Below are 25,736 nucleotides of genomic sequence, written 5' to 3' on the forward strand. Positions count from 1 at the left end.
CAATGTGGATGTCATATTAGATGCGTATAGAAGATAAATTCCCACTGTGTAGTAATATTGTGTTTTAAAGGGATAGTTCACTCAAATGACTAAATGTCATGACCAAATCATCTATAAGAAACGTCATTGAGCTACACAATCAATATTGGATACTTTAGGATGATTTGGACATGCTAATATCAGTATCATTGACTTAAGCAGCATAGGGGGCCCGACAAGTAAAATAATAATTTCAGTAACTCAGTCGGTGTCTCAACTTACTGTTGAGAAATAGAGTAGTAGAATGAGTACCTGAGGTGGACGTTTGAAATCTGGTTGTGAATCAGCAGTTTTTCTCTTGATCTGTCAGTCACTGACAGGTACTCAATTAGCAATGTCAGCTAACAATTTTTTGATTGGTAAGTTAGTCTAGCTGGTTATCTAAACTTGTAGTGATCATAGCCCAATACCGACCGGGGACCCCCATTGACTTTGTTTGTCACTCTCACTCAGATATCATTAACATGGCATAAATCATGGCAAAAGGTGTCTTGCTTAGGGCCCTGTCATGCCAAATTGTGTCCCTATGCCAAAAAGTCCCCCTCCCCCCCCCCTGCATCACAATGGGATTCAATGAGTTCTAGCTTCTGTTGCTAGGGCTGTTGCTAGAACTTGCAAAATTCTGACCGGATTACGTCATGAACCAAAGTGTCCGTTGCTATGCTGGTTGCTTGGCTCTATTTTACCTCGTAGCAGTCGCGAAGGAAGGGGGACGCGGGCAGTTCTAGTTCTATTTAACCTCATAAGCGCTCACTCAGTCCGTGCAAAATTATTACCTCAGAATTGCTCTCCAAGGATGGTGTTTTTGACAGTGACAACCTGCTGACCATCTGCTGCCTCAGAGGACCGAAAAGACTGGAAAGAGAACACTCTTTCTTTACCATATATTTGTCTTTATATAAGAAAATATTGTTAAATAGGAAGAAATCATTTAAGCTGTTTGTAGATTAACGCTGCTAGCTACTCTACTTATTTACCTCAGCCTGCCTAGTCAGCTAGCCAGTTACAGTAGCTGGCTAGGTAGCCAGCTAGCTAGCCAGATCGTTTTATTTAGCTAACGTTAGCTAGCTAACTATTGTAACTGTTATTGTAGATTTGTGTTTGAATGTAGCTTGCACTTCAATGGCATCCCTCGAGGAGATTTTAATTTATCTTTCCAACCAGGCGAAGTACTATGAAGGCACCACTGATTTCGACAAGAGGTGCAACATTCAGAGAAATTCACAATTCAGGGTAACGTTAAGCAGTTAACTTCTATTAGATAACTGGATGGATTTAGCTATGTACAACCATTTTTCAACAACTATTTTCCATCTAGCTAGTTAGTTATCTACATGTTGCTAGCTATACCTGTCTGTCATATTGAGGTATCTAGCTATAAGTTAAACCTGATCAATCAAATGGATAGGTGTAAGCAATTATGGTAATTCCAAATTCACTTAACTAGGTGACTTCGCTAGACAGAACGAGAGAGAGGGGGGGGGGTGAGAGAGGGAGAGAGAGGTAGGAAGAGAGTGGAAGACAGACAGAAAGAGAAAGACAGCCGTACAAATGTATTTAGACTTTAGTATTTCAACAACTCTTCCAACTTGTTAGGCAATTATATGTACCTACGGGGGAAGGATGGCAAGCTACACAGTAGGGGGATTTTTACTAAGGAGGAGAAGGAGGCCGTGCTGACCGAGATGCATGCTGGCCATTTCGGGGTGAAGCGCATAATTCCCAAAATCAACCTACGCTTCTTCTGACGGGGAATTGTCAAGGAGGTGGACAGATGGGCAAGTGAAATAACCTTTTGTTTATCAATCGTATTCTATTTTATCTGAAATTATTATGATTTCAATGAATGTCATATCAGAGAGCACACAATGTTTCAATTTGTCCCTTTTTGCTTAAAGGTCAGTACCCTGTCTAGCCTGCCAGAAATTTGAGAAGACGGAGTTTGTGGCGCCAGAGTTGAAGCCCATAAAAGTTGTTTCACCATGGCACATGATCGGTAAGTGTCCCAATTCAAATTTTGCCCTGATAAGTTGTTTTGTAATGGTTGCTTTATTTGATCACAGCAGAGTTCAATATTATTGAATGTGTGTTTTCACTATCCTTACAAATATGAAAATATGCATACTGTATGACACAGATACAGGTAAGAATCAAGTAATCTTCTCTCTAACACTTTAAATGTTAGGGGTGGACCTCATCGGACCCTTCACAAAATCCAGGAATGGCAACAGCTGGTGTCTGACGGTGACCGATCACTTTACCAAGTGGCTGAAGGCAATACCGATTAAGGTCAGTAAAGGAATTCCCTTCTAAATTCCCTTCTGTAACTTATTAAAAAGGGCACTTTTGTATGATACCCATCAAGGACAAGACTGGCGAGGCCACCTCCAAGGCGATGGTGGACATCTTCAACACCAACGCTTCTCCTGAGGTCATCTTGAGTGACCAAGGTCATGAACAAGGTACAGATGTTATAGGTTATATTCTGTCACCAATGGTTTGTTTTATTTATTTTTTTACAATTTGTTTTTGTTTTTCCATGGTACATAATCAGACATATTTCAATATCTTACATTGTCAATAGATATCGCTTTCCTACCCCCTCCTCCAGGTTTGGTGAATGGATCAACCAGACCCTCAAACTGCCATGGGCAAGTCCCTTGATTGGTACCAGGAAGGTTGGGAGAACAACCTGAAGGTAATTCTCTTTGCACACAACAGCAGCATCCAGGCATCCACAGAGTATGGATGGGAGCCGCAGATGTTGACTGAGCTAAACAATACAATTGTATATACAATTATTGTATATATTGTAGTCTTTCAAATTTGTTATTGACTTAGTGTTGTTGTTTGTCTATTGCTATTTTTGTATAACGTACTGTCGTGGAATACCAAATCAAAGGGTAGAGAGAGAGACTGCAGATTCTTTCAAACAATACTTTATCATAAGATTTGCAAAAACTGAGAATCAACTACCCACTCAACAGTATGTAGTTGAAAAGCTCCACGAACCGTGACGGTTCAATGCTTTTATAGAGAAAATACATACAACCCCTTTCTGTATATGTGGCAGTCAGCAGATAGTGTGTAAAAGGTCATTCGTTGTCTGTGTAAACTCAAGATAGCACAAGGTTGATAGCCTGAGGGCTCAACCGTCTAACTGCATTCACAACAACAAACACTATATTGTACTCCTTTCTGCAAGGTTCCATACATGTGACTTTCTGGTGATAGTAAACCCACGGGATTTCACATGCTGCGGTTGCACCCAAACGTCTCTTAGCTGTTAGCCCAGTCTTATGACTAAGTCACACCAAGACACGTTTGTATCAGGTTAGAAAAAACACTAGCATATAACAAGAGACCATTCTTTAAGCAGTAAAACGTAGCATGACTAATTATGTAATTTTCCACAACATTTCCTCCCTTTTGAGACTAAGTCTCAACCTAATAGAACATTACTTACCAGTATTTCCATTAACCTCTATGGGCTAGGTCCCACCTACTCAACAGCCAGTGTAATCCCGTGGCGCGATATTCAAAAACCTCAAAAATGCAAAAACTTCAATTTTTCAAACATATGACTATTTTACACCATTTTAAAGACAAGACTCTCGTTAATCTAACCACACTGTCTGATTTCAAAAAGGCTTTACAACGAAAGCAAAACATTAGATTATGTCAGCAGAGTACCCAGCCAGAAATAATCAGACACCCATTTTTCAAGCTAGCATATAATGTCACATAAACCCAAACCACAGCTAAATGCAGCACTAACCTTTGATGATCTTCATCAGATGACAACCCTAGGACATTATGTTATACAATACATGCATGTTTTGTTCAATCAAGTTCATATTTATATCAAAAACCAGCTTTTTACATTAGCATGTGACTAGCATGTGACTAGCATTCCCACCGAACACTGCCGGTGAATTTACTAAATTACTCACGATAAACGTTCACAAAAAACATAACAATTATTTTAAGAATTATAGATACAGAACTCCTCTAAGCACTCGATATGTCCGATTTTAAAATAGCTTTTCGGTGAAAGCACATTTTGCAATATTCTAAGTAGATAGCCCGGCATCACAGGGCTAGCTATTTAGACACCCAGCAAGTTTAGCTTTCACCAAAGTCAGATTTACTATAAGAAAAATGTTATTACCTTTGCTGTCTTCGTCAGAATGCACTCCCAGGACTTCTACTTCAATAACAAATGTTGGTTTGGTCCCAAATAATCCATTGTTATATCCAAATAGCGGCGTTTTGTTCGTGCGTTCAAGACACTATCCGAAAGGGTAAATAAGGGTTACGAGCATGGCGCATTTCGTGACAAAAAAATTCTAAATATTCCCTTACCGTACTTCGAAGCATGTCAACCGCTGTTTAAAATCAATTTTTATGCCATTTTTCTCGTAAAAAAGCGATAATATTCCGACCGGGAAATCGTTTTTTATTACAAAGAGAGTGAAAGTAAAAGCATGCTATCCCCTCATGCACGAGCCTCAGTCTAATGGCCCTCTGATAGAGCACTTGCCAAACGCGCTAATGTGTTTCAGCCGGCGGATGGAATTACATCGTTCAGCTTTTTCCCGCCTTCTGAGAGCCCATGGGAGCCGTAGGAAGTGTCACGTCATGCCAGAGATACCCTGTATTTGTTAGAGATGATCAAGGAGGGCAAGAAATTGTCAGACAGGCCACTTCCTGTAAGGAATCTTCTCAGGTTTTGGCCTGCCAAATGAGTTCTGTTATACTCACAGACACCATTCAAACAGTTTTAGAAACTTTAGGGTGTTTTCTATCCAAAGCCAATAATTATATGCATATTCTAGTTACTGGGCAGGAGTAGTAACCAGATTAAATCGGGTACGTTTTTTATCCGGCCGTGCAAATACTGCCCCCTAGCCCCAACAGGTAAAACAAGCATTAACATGAAGGAAAATAAAATACTTTCTTACATTACAATTGTAAATGACCTCCATTGTCATTGAGTTTCAACCCTTCATATAGTGCAATTCATTCTCAGAAAGGGGAAAGGAACATATGAATTCAAACATCAGTACATACTTTATCACCACACACAAGGCAATAGCTTCGTTGAGACTGTCCATATTGCCACAGGGTCACCATGATGGTAGGCCCTTAAAGCAAAGAATTTGTATCCACTCTCGCACTTTTCTAAGGTAGTGATACCCACTTCCCTGGAGAGTAGTTATGGTATGTGCCTTTAAATTGGTAACGGTTTTAATACCTTGTATTAGAACCAATACTGGATCATCTGCCAATTTACTACTGGAGAATATGTGTTCCTTTATTCGATCACACAGTGCAGCCAGTCGGGCTGATAGGATCCATCGTCCATCCATAATATAAATCTCTCGTCAATACACACACACACTCAGGAAACAAAAACAAACACACAAAACAAACAGTATTTGGTTAGGAACGTCTACCTTTCTTATAATTTGAAAAGAGTTTTCTCCTCCATCAAAATGTTTTTTGCTCTATGCAATTTTAAATCTGGTACCCACATGGTAGTTCCTCCTATGCACATTTCCGTTTAGGGTTTACGTTTATAGCTGGTTTCCCAATCATAACTAACTGTTTTACTAGTACATTGATTAATACATTTGATTTTACAATGTTTATATATATTTTTTCACATGTTCTTTTTCTTTAAATTGTTTTATATTTTTTTACCTGCAGGAATATGTTTTATATCTCAGGATTGTGCCCTGGAATCACATAACTCGTAACCATGTCATATCATCCCATGGCTGCTTCTCTGCTTCAACAGAGAAACACAACCCCTGTCTCTAACCAGGATACTTCTGCTTCAAAAAAAAGATCCCACTCGGAGATGTCCCCTGATCCTACAGGGGCACCCTGCTTCAGCAGGATGGTTGCCCTAGAATTACTCAGGACTTCCCCTATTCAGAAATAACTCTGCTACAACAACGTTTCTAACTAGGGGTGTCTTTGCTTCCACAAACACAATGTGCACAACCTGTTCTTAGAACAGGATTTTCTATGATGTTTAAAAGAAAATCAGTCCCACCTTGAATTTATCTTATGTGTCCAGATTGACGTATCCACTCACTGACACTCCCGGCAGGTCTGAGGTGGGTCCCCCTTTGCTCTGTTTTAGTCGGAGTGTTTGGTACCCTGAGCCATGTCTAACGGATCCCCTGCGCGCAGTTTAACCTCTGTCTCCTGGGAGCAATCAGCAAGCGGAGTTAGCATCCCACAGCTGTCACCAATTTGTCGTGGAATATCTAATCAAAGGGAAGAGAGAGAGACTGCAGATTCTTTCAAACAACACTTTATCATAAGATTTGCAAAAATGGAGAATCAACTACCCACTCAACAGTGCATAGTTGAAAAGCTCCACGAACAGTGCCGGTTCAATGCTTTTATAGAGAAAATACATACAACCCCTTTCTGTATACGTGGCAGTCAGCAGGTAGTGTGTAAAAGGTCATTTGTTGTCTGTGTAAACTTAAGATAGCACAAGGTTGATCGCCCGAGGGCTCAACCGTCTAACTGCATTCACAACAACAAACACTATATTGTACTCCTTTCTGCAAGGTTCCATACATGTGACTTTCTGGTGATAGTAAACCCACAGGATTTCACATGCTGTGGTTGCACCCAAACATCTCTTAGCTGTAAGCCCAGTCTTATGACTAAGTCACACCAAGACAAGTTTGTATCAGGTTAGAAAAAACACTAGCATATAACAAGAGACTATTCTTTAAGCAGTAAAACACGGGATAGCATGACTAATTCTGTAATTTTCCGCGACAGTACTATCAGATCACTGAAACCACCTGATGTGGTGGAAGTTGTCGAACCAGATCAGAACGCCTACGAGGATCACCTTCAGGCACGGACTGAGGAGGTGGAGGTTGTCGAACCAGATCAGAACGCCTACGAAGACCACTTTCAGGCATGGACTGAGGAGGTGGAGGTTGTCGAACCAGATCAGAACGCCTACGAGGATCACCTTCAGGCACGGACTGAGGAGGTGGAGGGTTTTGACCAGGTAAAAATTATTGTATGATGTTCATTTATGTTCTGGCCTTCCAAGAGATATGTAAGAAATGTATTTGTAATATGAAATATAATTGCATTTATTCCTGTTATCAGTCAAGGTGAGACTGAACATGGACAAGGCGCAGGAGAAACAGAAGGAGCGCTACCGGAGCAGAATCAAGAAGGGGACCAAGTGCTACGACATTTGGGTAAATTACTTGGTTTGGAAGAAGGACGAAAGGAAGGCGAGACTTGGGAAACCTCGCTGCTCTTTCACCTCCTAGCTGAGGTCACCATCTGTTAAAGTGAATATAAAAAATCTCAGATAATAACTATTTGCATTTGCACACAAAATAACCTGAACTTAGTTTTAGTTTCCCTAACACTGATATGTTTCTCTTTGTCTTCCTAGGGTTACCTCAGTGGAAGCAACTGAAAACACTGACACCCTACACTTCAGTGAAGCCAAAAGTATGTTAAGCTTTGGTTGACATTTGAGAAAGCAAGGAATGGTAGTTATGCTGAGCTTGTAAAAATGTACCTCTTCAATTAACCTCTCCAAATGACTTTAGGACTATTAACTGTCAAATCAAATCAAATTGTATTTGTCACATGCTCCGAATACAACAGGTCTAGACCTTACTGTGAAATGCTTACTTACAAGCCCTTAACCAATAATGCAGTTCAAGAAATAGAGTTAATAAAATATTTACTAAATAAACTAAAGTAAAAAAATGCAATTAAATTAATGACATAACAATAACGAGGCTATATACAGGGGGTACCGGTACCGAGTCAATGTGTTAGTCGAGGTAATTTGTAAAGTAGGAGTAATCCCATCCACCAGAACCAGTGAATTTGGTTCAGTCTGATTTTCTGTGCTCTGAGTCGGAGGGGGACCAGCAAGAGGTAGGCTGTACCTTCCAAATGTGTTGAAAAGTACATACAGTTGAAGTCAGAAGTTTACATACACCTTAGCCAAATTCATTTCAACTCAGTTTTTCACAATTCCTGACATTTAATCCTGGTAAGAATTCCCTTTCTTAGGTCAGTTAGGATCACCACTTTATTTTAAGAATGTGAAATGTCAGAATAATAGTAGAGAGAATGATTTATTTCAGCTTTTATTTCTTTCATCACATTCCCAGTGGGTCAGAAGTTTACATACACTCAATTAGTATCCAGGGTATGACTGTGGCAATGAGTAGGTCCGGAGACATGTTGGACAAAACCCAATGAGTTGATGATGACTCCGAAAGCCTTTTGGAGTGGGTCTGTGGACTTTTCCATGTAAATACTAAAGTCACCAAAAATGTCATATTATCTGCCATGACTACAAGCTCCGATAGGAATTCAGGTAACTCAGTAAGGAACGCTGTATACGGCCCAGGAGGCCTGTGAACAGTAGCTACAGTTGAAGTCGGAAGTTTACGTACACCTTAGCCAAATACATTTAAACTCAGTTTTTCAAAACTCCTGACATGTAATCCTTGTAAAGATTCCCTGTCTTAGGTCAGTTAGGATCACCACTTTATTTTAAGAATGTGAAATGTCAGAAAAATAGTGGAGAGAATGATTTATTTCAGCTTTTATTTTTTCATCACTTTCCCAGTGGGTCAGAAGTTTACATACAGTCAATTAGTATTTGGTAGCATTGCCTTTAAATTGTTTAACTTGGGTCAAACGTTTCGGGTAGCCTTCCACAAGCTTCCCACAATAAGTTGGGTGAATTTTGGCCCATTCCTACTGACAGCGCTGGTGTAACTGAGTCAGGTTTGTAGGCCTCCTTGCTCGCACACGCTTTTTCGTTCTGCCCACAGATTTTCTATAGGATTGAGGTCAGGGCTTTGTGATGGCCACTCCAATACCTTGACTTTGTTGTCCTTAAGCCACTTTGCCACAACTTTGGAAGTATGCTTGGGGTCATTGTCCATTTGTAATACTCATTTGCAACCAAGCTTTAACTTCCTGACTGATGTCTTGAGATGTTGCTTCAATATATACACGTCATTTTCCTGCCTCATGATGCCATCTATTTTGTGTCTCTCCTGCAGCAAAGCACCCCCACAACATGATGCTGCCTCCCCTGTGCTTCACGGTTGGGATGGTGTTCTTCGGCTTGCAAGCCTCCCCCTTTTCCCTCCAAACATAACAATGGTCATTATGGCCAAACAGTTCTATTTTTGTTTCATCAGACCAGAGGACATTTCTCCAAAAAGTACAATCTTTGTCCCCATATGCAGTTGCAAACTGTAGTCTGGCTTTTTTATGGCAGTTTTGGAGCAGTGGCTTCTTCCTTGCTAAGCGGCCTTTCAGGTTATGTTGATATTGGACTCCTTTGACTGTGGATATAGATACTTTTGTACCTGTTTCCTCCTGCATCTTCACAAGGTCCTTTGCTGTTGTTCTGGCATTGATTTGCACTTTTCACACCAAAGTACGTTCATCTCTAAGAGACAGAACGCATCTCCTTCCTGAGCAGTATGACGACTGCGTGGTCCCATGGTGTTCATACTTGCATACTATTGTTTGTACAGATGAACGTGGTACCTTCAGGCGTTTGGAAATTGCTCCCAAAGATGACTTTTGGAGGTCTCCAATTTATTTTCTGAGGTCTTGGCTGATTTCTTTTGATTTTCCCATGATGTCATGCAAAGAGGCACTGAGTTTAAAGGAAGGCCTTGAAATACATCCACAGGTACACCTCCAATTGACTCAAATGATGTCAGTTAGCCTATCAGAAGCTTCTAAAGCCATGACATCATTTTCTGGAATTTTCCAAGCTGTTTAAAGGCACAGTCAACTTAGTGTATGTAAACTTCTGACCCACTGGAATTGTGATAGAGTGAAATAATCTGTCTGTAAACAATTGTTGGAAAAATTACTTGTGTCATGCACAAAGTAGATGTCAAACCGACTTGCCAAAACTATAGTTTGTTAACAAGACATTTGTGGAGTGGTTGAAAAAACGAGTTTTAATGACTCCAACCTAAGTGTATGTAAACTTCCGTCTTCAACTGTATCACCCTTTTATAACACTGCACTAATCCATCAAATGTTCTCAATGTAAAGTGTAACCTATGTGTTTTCTTGTTTATGTCCATGTCTCCTACCCTGTTCCCTTTAACTCTGCTCCTGTTCTCCAGGAGCTAGGGGTTCTGCCCATCACCTAGATGTGGATCCACCTGATGTCCTCCATTACCAACCACCCTCCAACTTTCCATTGCATCATCTACAGCTGTTATTGTCATGTTGTCATTATCGGCTAAGAAAGTTTACTGGGCACATAATATGTGAGATACACGGATTAACTAAAAACACTAGCACCGCAAACACTCAGAACAAAGAGAGCAGCATTGCCTGGTCTTTGCAGTCTCCCTCTTCAAGTCCCCCTTCCGGGACTGGCTGCCTGTTGAGAAGTGACAGGCAGAACCTCCCACCCACACCACCTCCTCTATATTCCACATACCAGAATTCAGTATTTTAGTCTATGAATGCCATGTGAGTGTACAAAAAATCTGTGAAAATAAGTTAATGACACAACTATAACAAAACTTTGAAAGTTTATGTATTCAAATATTAAATATGGCTGTTTCACAAGTTGTTCGTTATTGTAAATTGTAAGGTATCCTATTTGTTCCACATTATTCATTGTTGTGTCCTAGAACCTACAATAAATGCATATATATTCAACCACAAGGGTGTACTGAGCTATGCTATATATATATATATATAATAGAGGACTACTGAATTTCTACTGAATTTCTATTATTTCAGTGTAGATAAGGGAAGGGCAGGTTAAAATAAAAACATAACAGCCAGACAAGCTAGTGTATGAATCAAATGGATTTGCATATGAATGGAGTGGAAATTAGCTGGCTATGGGATCTGTAAGGTAAGTAACTTTAATGTGTCAAGCGGATTACACGTTTTCTTTGCCATTTCCGAAACGTTGTAACATTTAAGATATGGATTTCATGTTGTAATGTTAACAAGGTACCTAATAATAGTTAAAAGTAATGTTTTCATTTTATTAGCTTAACAAAACTTGTTTAAAACAGTGAAATTGTCATGGAAATCAGCCTTGTTTGCATAGTGATGATGAAAAGAATGTAATTTAGACTATAATGATCTCCAAGATTCTAATCATTATGTCATCACACCGTTGATATCGCAATGGATGCTAATAGTTCATTGAATCCCATTGTGACGCAGAGGAGGACACTTTTTGGCCCGGGGGACATTATTTGGCATAACAGCCCCAAAAAGGCTAGAGCCGTTGACTTGCATTGTTGACTTGCGCTGGGTTTGTGCCACACTTGATAAAAAGTTTAGAAACACTGTCCAGGTAAACAAAACCAAACAATGGATTGCTGCTGGAATTTTGGATAATGGTAATTGGCCAGACAAATGACTGCGGTCTCTGTAATAACCGTTGGAATAGCAAAAAAAACGAAACAAAATAAACACTTTTTTTACACACATTTTCTCCTCTCCTGACTACATGTGTAATGTGTGCTTTTGCTGCATTGTGGGGGGTGTTGTCTAGGCAACCGAAACTTGTTTGCTCCAACATCTTGCTTGTTTCAGCAAGGAGCGACAAACTTTCATCACATTGTTAAGAGTCCATGTTAACACAAGAACGGACTCAACCCCAGCGGTTCGTTGCACCAAACAATATAGATGTTTTAACCGTTTCTTTTTTTTAATGACGTTCTTCATCCATAATCGTCAGTTACACGGTTATAGAGTAATTATGCAATCCCTAATGATAGGTGAAATATTGGTTTCATGTATTGGCTCACTCAGGAAGAAATGACATATAAGTATTGAGATTGGGAAAGAGTCCTTGGCATTTCTAAAACCGTTGAAGGAAATGCTGCTATTTGAAGACTTTCTGATATAAATGATTAGTGACATTAAGTCATAGCTAAAGTCTCCTTCGCGTCAATGAACACATGGCTTAACTGTGAGAAAAGCTCCACACAGTTTACAGAGTTGGTTCTTTAATAATCCAAATACATGGTAGCAAACACTTTTTAGAGTGCTAAATAAAGAATAGTGTTCTTCTGGTCCCCAAAAAATATCTATATTTGCACACTGTGCAACACTACAGCAATGCAATCCATCATAATCGCATTGACCCAATGGACTCAGCGATAAAAATTAGCTATGAGTTTCTAGTAATTAATAATTGGGTGAAACAACAGACTACTGCATGTTCAGTCCTATGATTATGTCCCAATTGGCACCCTAATCCCTATGTAGTGCCCTACCTTTGACCAGGGCCCTTAGGCCACAGGAAGTGCACTATATTTGGAATATGGTGCCATCAGGGACAGAATCTATGAACCAAGAGGAAATGAAGAGGGTTGAGTATTGATTAAGTCCAACTATGAGTTTCATAACAAGAAATGTAAATGCTGAGTCATCTTTTTCTCTCTTCTACACACAACCTCTTCCCCTCCTTCCTTTCTCGTTTCTTTGTCTCTCAGTTTTAGTATGAACCCACCTTGTGGATGGTTTCTCTACCTCCACCCACTTTTCTCCCTCTCCATCTAATACCTTTTCGCTCTCCTTCCTTCTCTGTCTCTCTCGCTCATCCCAACCTAACGCACTTCCCCTCCCTCTCTTTTGCCCCCTCCCTCTCTCTATCCCTCCCTCTCTTTCACTCCTCTCTCTATCTCTCCCTCTCTCTAGCACAACCTCTCTTTTGCTATCCCTCCCTCTCTCTATCCCTCCCTCTCTCCCTATTCATTGCCCTGTCTACTGGTTTCTCATTCTAACATAGCACAATGTATATAATATGAACATGTGTCCTGATTATTACCACAATGTATCTTGATTCCTCCCCCATGTATCCTAATTATTACCACAATGTATCTTGATTCCTCCCCCATGTATCCTAATTATTACCACAATGTATCTTGATTCCTCCCCCATGTATCCTAATTATTACCACAATGTATCTTGATTCCTCCCCCATGTATCTTAATTATTACCACAATGTATCTTGATTCCTACCCCATATATCCTGACTCCTACCCCCATGTATCCTGATTCCTACCCCATGTATCCTGATTCCTACTCCCATGTATGCTGAATCCTACCCACATGTATCCTGAATCCTACCCCCATGTATCCTGATTCCTACCCCATGTATCCTGATTCCTACCCCCATGTATCCTGATTCCTACCCCCATGTATCCTGATTCCTACTCCCATGTATGCTGAATCCTACCCACATGTATCCTGAATCATACCCCCATGTATCCTGATTCCTAACCCATGTATCCTGATTCCTAACCCATGTATCCTGATTCCTAACCCATGTATCCTGATTCCTAACCCATGTATCCTGATTCCTAACCCATGTATCCTGATTCCTAACCCATGTATCCTGATTCCTAACCCATGTATCCTGATTCCTACTCCCATGTATCCTGATTCCTACCCCCATTTTATCCTGTTTCCTACCCCCATGTATCCTGTTTCCTACCCCCATGTATCCAGATACCTACCCCCATTTTATCCTGTTTCCTACCCCCATGTATCCTGAATCATACCCCATGTATCCTGATTCCTAACCCCATGTATCCTGATTCCTACCCCCATGAATCTTGATTCCTACTCCCATTTATCCTGATTCCTACCCTCATGTATCCAGATACCTACCCACATGTATCTTGAATCCTACCCTCATGTATCCTGATTCCTACCCCCATGTATCCTGATTCCAATCACAGGTATCCTGATTCCTTCTCCCATGTATCCTGATTCCTACCCCCATGTATCTTGATTCCTCTCCCCATGTATCTTGATACCTACCCTCATGTATCTTGATTCCTACCCTCATGTATCCTGATTCCTACTCCGATGTATCCTGATTCCTACCCCATGTATCCAATATTCCTACCCCCATGTATCCTGATTCCTACCCCATGTATCCTGATTCCTACCCACAAATCCAACCCTCATCTATCTTCATTCCTACCACCATGTATCCTGATTCCTACCCCCATGTATCCTGAATTCTACCCCATGACTCCTGATTCCTACCCCATGTATCCTGATTCCTACCCCAATGTGTCCTGTTCCCTACCCCATGTATCTTGATTCCTTTCCCCATAAATCTTGATTCCTACTCCCATGGATCTGGATTCCTACCCCCATGTATCTTGATCCCCCCCCATCTCTAACTCTGCTTTGCTATCTCCATCCTTGCTTTCTCTCTCTCTCTCTCTCTCTCTCTCTCTCTCTCTCTCTCTGGGCAGACAGCATTTGCTCTGTGTTGTTTATGTTGTGTACAGTTGGGGCCGGTATTGCTCTTCACCCTCACGCCCACAATAGTACCCTACCATATTCCGCTCTCCGGCAGCCACGATGTTGCCATGGCTCCAGGTTACAAAATGCTCTGTAATAGGTTTTAATAATATATATAATATGTATTTATTTTGAATATAATACAGTGTTTATTTATCAGAGTAGCGCTGTGACTTCCAAGGTCTCTTTGAAGCACCTTTTAAATGATTCAGTTATGTCGCTGGTGCATTTTTAAAATCAAGACTTTCAGGTAATTAAAGCCTCAAGGGTTCTGTATAAAATGTTTTATGTGAGTTTTATGTCCCTTATTGGGCTTGAGGGACCAGTAGCCCAGATATCAAAACATTTTCATCAAAGAATGTTTCAATGTGGTTCCCAAATGGTTTTGTGACACCATCAGAGGAGAATGTCCTCTGGGCATTAGTTTATGAAAACTTTGAAAATTACAAATCTAGGTTGTGGTAATATAATCCTTAGCCTAACAGAAATATGCTGGGAACAAGAAAAAGTCAACATGGAACATCCCAAGTGTTATTGTCACTGGAGTAACATGTTACAGACCAGACAGCATGAGGTCCATGTCTTCAAACCTGAAGTAACCTGTTACAGACTAGAAAACATGAGGTACTCGTCTTCAACTCTGAAGTAACCTGTTAGACTAGAAAACATGAGGTCCTCGTCTTCACCCTGATTCTATGCTGCCCCTTTCCTTATATCTAGAGTACCAGTTAAAAGTTTGGACACACCTACTCATTCAAGGGTTTTTCTTTATTTTGACAATTTTGTAGAATAATAGTGAAGCCATCAAAACTATGAAATAACACGTATGTAATCATGTAGTAACCATAAAGTGTTTAACAAATCAAAATATATTTTGCATTTGAGATTCTTCAAAGTAGTCACCCTTTGCCTTGATGACAGCTTTGCAGACTCTTGGCATTCTCTCAACCAGCTTCATGAGGAATGCTTTTCCAAGAGTCTTGAAGGAGTTCCCACATATGATGAGCACTTGTTGGCTGCTCATCCCAACCCATCTCAATTGGGTTGAGGTCGGGTGATTGTGGAGGCCAGGTCATCTGATGAAGCACTCCATCACTCTCCTTCTTGGTCAAATAGCCCTTACACAGCCTGGAGGTGTGTTGGGTCATTATCCTGTTGAAAAATAGTCCCACTAAGTGCAAACCAGATGGGATGGCGTATCGCTGCAGAATGCTGTGGTAGCGATGCTGGTTAAGTGTGCCTTGAATTCTAAATAAATCACTGACAGTCACCAGCAAAGCACCTCCACACCATCCCACCTCCTCCTCCATGCTTCACGTTGGGAACCATACATGTGGAGATCATCCGTTCATCTACTCTGTGTCTCACAAAGACACGGCGGTTGGAAACAAATATCTCAAATTCGTACTCATCAGACCGAAGGCCAGATTTCCATTGGTCTCATGTCCATTGCTCATATTTCTTGGCCCAAGCAAGTCTCTTCTTCTTATTGGTGTCCTTTAGTAGTGGTTTCTTTGCATCAATTTGACCATGAAGGCCTGATTCACGCAGTCTCTGAACAATTGATGTTGAGATGTGTCTCTTTGAAGCATTTATTTGGGCTGCTATCTGAGGTGCAGATAACTCTAATGAGTTTATCCTCTACAGCAGAGGTAACTCTGGATCTTCCTTTCCTGTGGCGGTCCTCATGAGAGCTAGTTTCATCATAGCATTTGATGGATTTTGCCACTGCACGTGAAAAACTTTCAAAGTTCTTGAAATGTTCTGGATTGACTGACCTTAATTTCTTAACAAAATGATGGACTGTCATTTCTCTTTGCTTATTTGAGCTGTGCTTGACATAATATGTAGTTGGTCTTTTAACAAATAGGGCTATCTTCTGTATACCACCCCTACCTTATCACAACACAAGTGATTGGCTCAAATGCGTTAAGAAGGAAAGAAATTCCATAAATTTACTTTTAACAAGGCATACCTGTTAATTGAAATGCATTCCAGGTGACTACCACATGAAGCTGGTTGAGAAAATGCCAAGACTGTGCAAAGCTGTCATCAAGTCAAAGAATATAAAGTGTATTTTGATTTGAAGAACATAAAATGTATTTTGATTTGCTAAACACTTTTTTGGTTACTACATAATTCCATATGTGTTATTTCATAGTTTTGATGTATTCACTATTATTCTACAATGTAGAAAATAGTAAAAATAAAGAAAAACCCTTGAATAGGTAGGTGTGTCAAAAAGTTTGACTTGTACTGTATATATACATGCATTCCGAAAGTATTCCGAACCCTTCAGATTTTCCACATTTTGTTACGTTACAGCCTTATTCTAAAATTGATTAAAATACATGTTTTTCCTCATCAACTTACACACAATACCCCATAATAACAAAGTGGAAACAGGTTATTTGAAATTTTTGGAAATGTATTAAACCTCTATAACAGAAATACCTATGAGACTCAAAATTAAGCTCAGCTGCATCATTTTTCCATTGATTGTCCTTGAGATGTTTCTACAACTTGACTGGAGTCCACCTGTGGTAAATTAAATTGATTGGACATGATTTGGAAAGGCACACATCTGTCTATATAAGGAACCACAGTTGACTGTACATGTCAGAGCAAAACCCAAGCCATGTGGTCGAAGGAATTGTCCGTAGAGCTCTGAGACAGTATTATGTCGAGGCACAGATCTGGGGAAGGGTACCAAAACATTTCTGCAGCATTGAAGGTCCCGAAGAACAGTGGCCTCCATCATTCTTAAATGGAAGAAGTTTGGAACCACCAAGACTCTACCTAGAGCTGGCCACCCGGCCAAACTGAGCAAGAACACAATGGTCACTCTGACAGAGTTCCTCTGTGGAGATGGTAGAACCTTCCAAAAGGACAACCATCTCTGCAGCACTCCACTAATCAGGCCTTTATGGTATAATGGCCAGACGGAAGCCACTCCTCAGTAAAAGGCAAATGACAGCCCGCTTGGAGTTTGTAAAAAGGCACCTAAAGGACTCTCAGACCATGAGAAACAAGATTCTCTGATGTGATTAAACCAACATTGAACTGTGTGGCCTGAATGCCAAGCGTCACTTCTGGAGGAAACCAGGCACTGCTCATCACCTGGCCAATACCATCCCTACGGTGAAGCATAGTGGTGGCAGCATCATGCTGTGGGGATGTTTTTCAGCGGCAGGGACTGAGAGACTAGTCAAGATTGAGGGAAAGATGAACAGAGCAAAGTACAGAGAGAAACTTGATGAGAACCTGTTCCAGAGCGCTCAGGACCTCAGACTAGGACGAAGGTTCACCTTCCAGCAGGACAACGACCCTAAGCACACAGCCAAGACAACGCAGGAGTGGTTTCACAACAAGTCTCTGAATGTCCTTGAGTGTCCCAACCAGAGCCTGGACTTGACCCAGATCCAACATCTCTGGAGAGACCTGAAAAGAGCTGTGCAGCGACGCTCCCCATCCAACCTGACAGAGCTGGAGAGGATCTGCAGAGAAGAAAGGGATAAACTACCCAAATACATGTGTGCCAAGCTTGTAGCGTCATACCCAAGATGACTCAAGGCTGTAATCGCTGGCAAAGGTGCTTCAACAAAGTACTGAGTAAAGGGTCTCAATACTTATGTAAATGTGACATTTCAGTTGTTGTTTTTCTATAAATTTGCAAAAATGAAGAAAAAAAAATGTTTTTTTGCTTTGTCATTGTGCGGTATAGTGTGTAGATTGATGAGGGAAATAATGATTTAATCCATGCAATTTTGGGAATTTGAGAAATGTATGGGAATTTTGGAGATTCAGTGATTGAATGTCTCTGTCCTGTGCCATCACAGGTCCACCCAGATTAAGACATACTCATGGGACAACGCCCAGGTAATCCTGGCGGGGAACAAGGCTGACATGGAGGAGGAGAGAGTGGTGTCAGTGGAGAGTGGTCGAATGCTGGCCGAACAGCTTGGTGAGTGGACATCTACGCTGTCAATCATATCCTCCTCAAATCAGTACTCTCTGAAAGGGACAAACCCTGGCTGGAGAAATAGGTTTGACTCAAATATGTTGGGTAAGTGACATGTTGATATCAGTGGATGATTTATTAGAAAGTCCAAGCTGGCATGTCTAATTTTGTAGAAATGTAATATTCAGTCTGAATCAATTTAATGTAGTATTTGATGGTAAACTTTTAATGATAACATTACAAACGTTTTACTGGGTTATTTCAGGAGGGTCCAAAAAAGTAATCTGAGTGTGCAAAAAAAGGGATCTGGAAGGTCCCGTGTGGCTCAGTTGGTAGAGCATGGTGTTTGCAACACCAGGGTTGTGGGTTCGATTCGTACGGGAGAAAAAAAGTATGAAATGTATGCATTCACTACTTTAAGTCACTCTGAACAAGAGTGTCTGCTACATGACTAAAATGTAATGTAAATGTCCAAAAACCAAATCAGGAATTTCAAGAAAGGGATCTAGTACACGTCTGGAAGTCTAAGGAAGTAATCTGGGGTACTCCACCACATTTCCTGGTGGTGCAATTCCATAAAATGTTTTACATTTATTGAAAACAGTAACTCCCTTTAATGTACTCTGAGCATTTCATTACTTCAGGACCAAGATTTTCTTTTGAAAATAGCTTGTGAATTTTCCTAATTGTATTGTTGTTAATGGATTTCATCAAACAGCGCCGATAGGTTCAATATGCTGTCGGCCACGCAACAGTGTATGTGTTGTTTAGTTGTTATGATGCAGAATGATAATGGGTTTATGAGACAGCCTGAGCACACCTCTGCCATGTATTATTAATTAGAGCCTTCACTAGGCTCCTCTATTGCTAGGCCATAATCAAACACTTCTAATTGGCTGACACCAACACACTCCAGAACAGCGCCTCACTCAGCCTCTTTCTGATTGGTGGAAAGAGCACAAAAGGGTAAGAAATCTGTGAAGCAATATAATAATACAGATCTAAATATTCTTGAAAAAGGTCACTGAATATACACACACACACACAGAGAGAGAGAGACAGACACACACACAGAGAGACAAAACCCAGATGTCTCACTTCTCTGCCTGACCCTTTCTATCTCTCAGGGTTTGAGTTCTTCGAGACGAGTGCCAAGGACAATGTCAACGTAAAACAAACATTTGAGCGTCTCGTCGACCTCATCTGCGACAAGATGTCCGACAGTTTGGAGACTGACCCGGCTGTCACCACAGGAACGCCCAATGCTAGACTAACTGACAACCCTCCTCCGTCGCAGCAGCCCAACTGCGGTTGTTAACCAGGAAAATGACAACAATCTAAGACGTATGAGATTGCCAAAATATTGTATTATCCCTTAGGTAGATCTGTAATACCTTAAATTGTATTATTTTTCATATCTGACTTCTGATGTGCCTAGTACATTTTTTCAGATTTTTTTTTACTTTTTGAAATTGGCTGACACATATGTTGTATGTTCACAAAACTGAAAAATAGACATGTACAGTAATGCCATGTCAGTATGCCATGACCATGAATCACTAATGCCACGTCAGTCGGTACATTTATCTATTTATTTATATAAAAACAGAAATACAGGATCTTCTATATACTATATTAACCAGAGAAAATAGTGTGTTGTTTATGGAATGCTCTGTCAATGACATGATGATCTGTGTATGGTTAAGTTGCCAGTTCCCTCTTGCATATCCTGTATTTCTTCCCTCCCACTATTCCTACTGTGTGTGTGTGTGTGTGTGTGTTAGTGCCACTTTTAAGCATTGAACATTACTGTAAAAAAGTATTACCTACCTTACTAAAGTGATGCCTTTCAGTTAGTTGTTTGTATATCGTTTCATATTTTTCCATCGCCACACTAGATGTGAAACCCATGTGATTATCGGTGGTTAGAATGGACCAATGTGATTATCTGTGGTTAGAACTCATGTGATTATCTGTGGTTAGAACTCATGTGATTATCAGTGGTTAGAACCAATGTGATTATCTGTGGTTAGAATGAACCAATGTGATTACCTGGGGTTAGAATGAACCAATGTGATTAACTGAGGTTAGAATTAACCAATGTGATTATCTGTGGTTAGAACCAATGTGATTATCTGTGGTTAGACAGATGCATGGCTTTATTCTCAGGATATTAATAAAGTAGTTTGTTCAGTGACTGTGGATTAGCTGCCATAGTGTAACAGTTATCTAATACTAACATGTACAGTACTATATTGTAGGATAGGTAGGTAGTCATGATAATAATGCCAGTGTGGTATTTAACAGTTTACTTTATTAAATAAGTGGTACATTTAATGTGGCTGTAAAGTGGTATGATTACTAACCCGATGACTGTTGTTTGAAAACAGTATGCATCTGTGAGTGCAGAGAACAGTTTCTGATGTGTTTCTCAATGTTATATCTGTGTACAAGCAATGAACTGTGTAATACTGCCAACTGGTCAGTCACCTGGAGTAACTAAGACCTAATCATTTCTGCAGTGCGGAATCCATTGTAGGTCATCCTCAGTTGTGAGCCGTACGTTTCAGTCTGGGTTTACAACGGATGTCCTCAAATGGGTTCCGTACTGCAGTGCTAGGTCCAGTGCTGCGACTGTTAATGAAATGGTCCTAAATTAACGGCAGAAAGCTCATAATAATGCCAGTTCCTGGAACAATAAAGATTGAGAGACATTGTGAGACATACAGAGAACCCAAGGAGAGGTCCCAGACAACTATTTCAGGGATGTGAGTCACGGCATCAATATTTCAAAAGTCTGACCTGACTTGACTACAGGATTATAAATAAGGAGCCACTTCCATAATACATACCATCTCATTCTCTGGACTTCACCTCAAATACTTTTTATTAGAGACACTCCTTCTGACATTATTCACCATTCATTTACTGTACTTGCAGTAATGTTTTACTTCTGTTCGACTCTCCGTTACTTTTCTATTGTTATAGAAAAGTTCCCTTGAATAAACCAGAGACAGTTATCCTAAATAGACCCCTACGTGAAAATGTGCTAGAAAACAAATAGAAAGGAAGCTGTTTTTAGGTGTTGTGAGATTATTTTGTGAAAAAGGGTATGTTACTATTAGCTAGACCAAGTGTCATGCCAAATATTGTCTGGCAGAAAATGCTACAATCGATTGTTGCACTTGTGAAAACGAACTGCCTCTGAATCGTTGCATTTTCAGTGGCAAACAATTTTCAGCAGCACACTTGCATGAAATTGTGCCAGATCTATTTCTATATATCTATATCGGTATACTTATTGTATTGTATTTGTGCACCTTCAGGTCTCGTCTTGAGGTGCAATGGGCCAATAAGTGCAATATTTTAAAAGCCTGTTTCTCTGTGAATAGCCATCAGTCTGTGCCATGCATAACTGTTAGGATTGAATTCCTTTTTACGAGTGGTGTGTGAGTAGGGGTTCAATTGGCCAGGGGCATAGTGGAAAGTCTCCTACTTTTGTAGCAGAAAACTTAAGACGCGTCCTAATAGTGGAACAAGAGAAAGCAAGTTCCGATGTCTTCCCAACTGAACCCCAGTGGGCATGATTGTGACGTGTGATAGTGAGAAAATGCAGCCTGTCAGAAAGCCAAGTCATTTTCTCACAATGTCAACACTGTTATCTAAAGACGGGAAACCTCTCTAGATGGTTCCGCTGCCAAGACAGTTGTCGACAAAGTGGTAGAGAGAATGCTGCGTGTGTGAATGAGACAGAATTCTATGTGTGATTGGATGCCTCCCCTTGTACATTCATCCACCTCCTTGATGAAATATATACTATTTGTTGTTTTATAGACTTAAGCATGTGTACAGCTTTATATTGTGTTTTCTGGTGCAGTAACAACAGCCCTCTTAGTATGCTTAGTATGCGGGTCCCAAGATATTGAAGTGTTGTCTGTTCAGCTTCTGTGAAACATCGAGACAGAGATTAAGCCTTACTATGGTATATGCAGTATGGACAGAAACAAGACAAACTGGTTAATAGCAGGTCACTTTAGCCTTTGTTATTTAATTAATCATAAACGGCATTCCATTCATGATAACACACACAAAAAGAGAAACAGCGTACTTAGCTGTACACCAGGGGCTCTAATGATAACACACTAATGATAAAATGTTGACCCCTTGACCCCTCTTAGGTTAATTGGCACTCTACTATGTAAGGTACGGTGTCCTTGACAGCAGGTCACTTTCCCTTCACCTCTTTGAAACAATTGTTTGTAGTGCGCTGCTCCTCGGTCTGGCATTTTCTGCTTTGTGGACGTGGAGAAGCCAGTTGAGATCCTAGCCTGCCCTATTCTGCCATCGCATCTGTTCAAGCGTTAAGCCAGCTGCTCACCTCACCAATATTCTCTGGGACCTTTCCTCTGTGTAGCCTAACACAATTAGAATTCCAGCGGTGAACAAACCCTCAAAAGCCTCTCACAAATTCACCATACAACTGCTAAATCACGTTTTCTCCTGTTGTTCTTTCATACGTTCTCAACATGTCTGTACTGTAGCCCCGAGTGTTTGAATCGGACCATCTCTTCAGCTGTAGAGACACACTGATAGTAATAAAACGTGTCAATGGCGTGTCTGGTAAAAAAAAAAGAAGTCAAGTGGTTTCTTTGAATTCTTGATTTGTATAATAGCTATCCTATAACAGAAAATGTTTGCTGTATCTCTTTGAGTCTTCAGATGGACCTGAACTGATAATACATCATTGTACTATTAAAGTGACCTACAGTATTCTATTTTCCTTGTATGAACTACTCATGAGCTGGATATTTACTTTTATGTGTATGTGACATGATGTATTACACAGGTGATTTCAAGATGACAATAAAAATATACCAATTGTATTCTTGTGTAATTTTTTTGGGGCAGTTTGTTACAATTTCAATGGCTTCAAGATTGGGGAAATAAAAATGTATGACATACCCAGATGGTTTCTTTGTCTCACTGGTACTGTAAGTCTGCCATCTGCTGGAGAAAGAAGTAAGAAAGCAATGTACCTACACCGTATTCTTACTATATTCTTGCCAATTAAGTTTCCTAGTTATTAGACCATTTTAATTGGTAATTGGTAATGAAGATAATGAAGTCCTTACAATTTCAGCCTTTGCCCTTCTTGTAATCATATTACTACATACTATTGTCATCTGAGTTAAGATATCTGTTCTTTTTCATGGTCATATTTTGTTGAGTCAGCATGGCCAAAGAAGGCCCTATTGAATACCACATTACAGTCCTAATAGCCATAACATCTAGCGGTAAAACCCGGAAATGGTTCCAATCGTTTTTTCGTCAGGGATTTTAGAACTTCTTCATATAAGGTCTGTGTTTTGTGTAGGCTTACCCTGGCGTGAAGTTTTGATAACCATGCAAATCTCTCAAGGTAACTTTCGCCTGTAATTACCCCCCCAAAACAAAATGCTAATTAGACGCTAATGTGGCTATCATACAGAACTACACATGTTGTGGCAAGCTTTGACGTCATCCCTCAAGGCACATGTCTCTATGCAAACTCATCTCAAGTAGAAAGTAACCTAGCAAGTAGATATTCTAGTCTTATTAGTTTCTTGTGTAAATAATTGACTATATTTCTTGTGTGTTTTTTTTTTTAGCATTTTACAGATTACCTAGCTAACTACTTTAGCATGTTTTAATTACTTGAATCTTGGCCTTTGTAGCGAACCAGCTAACCTTAGTACTCTCCGTCGAGGATGGTTCTGTACTAAAGTATGTACCCGCTTGTAACCACTACTCCGATAAGCACACATGCATTTTATTGTTTTCTGACCTCTGTAAGCGAGAGGCATCACTGGAGCCGTGTGATAAGGTAAGCCCTGTTTGCGAGCTGCTAACAAGCAATTGTGGTTAGATCAAAGATCTGTGGTTAGCTAGGTGCGTATGGAAATTTGCTAGATAACCACCGTCTGAAGTTACGTGTACAACGCACATGGCAAACTAGCCTGACACAGCAGTGAAATTGTACCTTTGCAAACATCGCATGTCACAGATTTAAGACCTGAATGTAGAAATCGTGGTCTGCTGCCCAAAATCTTTAAATTACATCCCTGCATATCATTCCCTTTCAGATGATCCCCCTATCACTGTTGGTCATCCTCAGTGACCTTACGGATGAGGGTTTTACCTTTACTGTTGAGAATCAGAAGTACAGTCATATAGCTCATCGCAATACTTCACCTCTTCAGGCAAAGGGCACCCTAGACAGTCCTGATCATCTAGTTGAGCATTCCAGATAATTCCTCCATCACAGCAGAAATGTGGCCCCAGAGGGCAGTTTTACAGGCTCCTAACCAACTGTGCTATTTTGTTAGTTTTTTTCCGCAACTTATTAAAACAATTATTTTGTACATAATGTTGCTGCTACCGTCTCTTATGACCGAAAAGAGCAGTGGTTACCCTCCTCGAACTGGACAAAGATTTTTTCTTTAACAAGTTCGACACGAAGGAAATACTGCTTTCTCGAGACCAGGCCCAAATCCCTGTCATTTGCGTGAAGAAAAGACGGAGAAAAAGGCGGCGGAGGTCGGGCGAGTGAGTAAACCTCCACTACCATCCATGCTATTGGCCAACCTGCAATCATTTGAAAATAAAATTGAAGATCTACGATTATCCTACCAACGTGACATTAAAAACTGTAATATGTTATGTTTCACTGAGTCGTGGCTGAACGATGACAGATAATATAGAGCTGGCTGGGTTTTCCATGCATCGGCAGGACAGAGACACTACGTCTGGTAAGACGAGGGGTTTTCTGTCTATTTGTCAATAACAGCTGGTGCGTGATGTCTAATATTAAAGAAGTATCGAGGTATTGCTCTACCTCAGGCGAGCAATAACACCTCATGATAAGCTGTGCAGACCACACTACCTGCCAAGAGAGTTCTCATCTATATTATTCATAGCCGTCTATTTATCACCACAAACCGATGCTGGCACTAACACCTCATTCTGCAAGCTGTATAAGGCCATAGGCAAACAAGACCATGCTCATCCAGAAGCAGCACTCCTTGTGGCCGGGGACTATAATACAGGCAAACTTAAATCCGTTTATCTAATTTCTACCAGCATGTCACATGTGTAACCAGAGGAAAAATATCTCAAAACCACCTATACTCCACACACAGAGACGCATACAAAGCTCTCCCTCGCCCTCCATTTGGCAAATCTGACAACAATTCTATCCTCCTGATTCCTGCTTACAAGCGAAAACTAAAGCAGGAAGTACCAGTGACTCGCACAATACGGAAGTGGTCAGATGACCCGGATGCTACGGTACAGGACTGTTTTGCTAGCTGTAGTGGAGCTGTAGTGGAGCGGG

The 25,736-nt window shown here is 40.5% G+C and overlaps 1 protein-coding gene and 1 long non-coding RNA gene across 2 annotated transcripts in view; both read left to right on the top strand.

Moving 5' to 3' along the window:
* The window catches only part of LOC106571279 (ras-related protein Rab-3C), a 63,142-nt gene extending 39,895 nt beyond the window's left edge, over positions 1–23,247 (top strand). Inside the window, exons 4-5 of the mRNA XM_014144171.3 lie at positions 18,243–18,367; positions 19,492–23,247. Of these exons, the coding sequence (XP_013999646.1) occupies positions 18,243–18,367; positions 19,492–19,682 (316 nt within the window). The 3' untranslated portion in view covers positions 19,683–23,247. The remainder of the gene's footprint in view (positions 1–18,242; positions 18,368–19,491) is intronic.
* LOC145858535 (uncharacterized) lies at positions 4,563–10,680 on the top strand. Its single transcript, XR_014378943.1, has 4 exons — positions 4,563–7,090; positions 7,195–7,289; positions 7,493–7,551; positions 10,227–10,680. It is a non-coding gene; the product is annotated as an uncharacterized LOC145858535 (long non-coding RNA).
* Positions 23,248–25,736: the final 2,489 nt, after the last annotated feature.

This window comes from Salmo salar, chromosome 01 (genome assembly GCF_965601325.2).
Source record: "Salmo salar chromosome 01, fSalSal1, whole genome shotgun sequence".
NCBI lineage: Eukaryota > Metazoa > Chordata > Actinopteri > Salmoniformes > Salmonidae > Salmo > Salmo salar.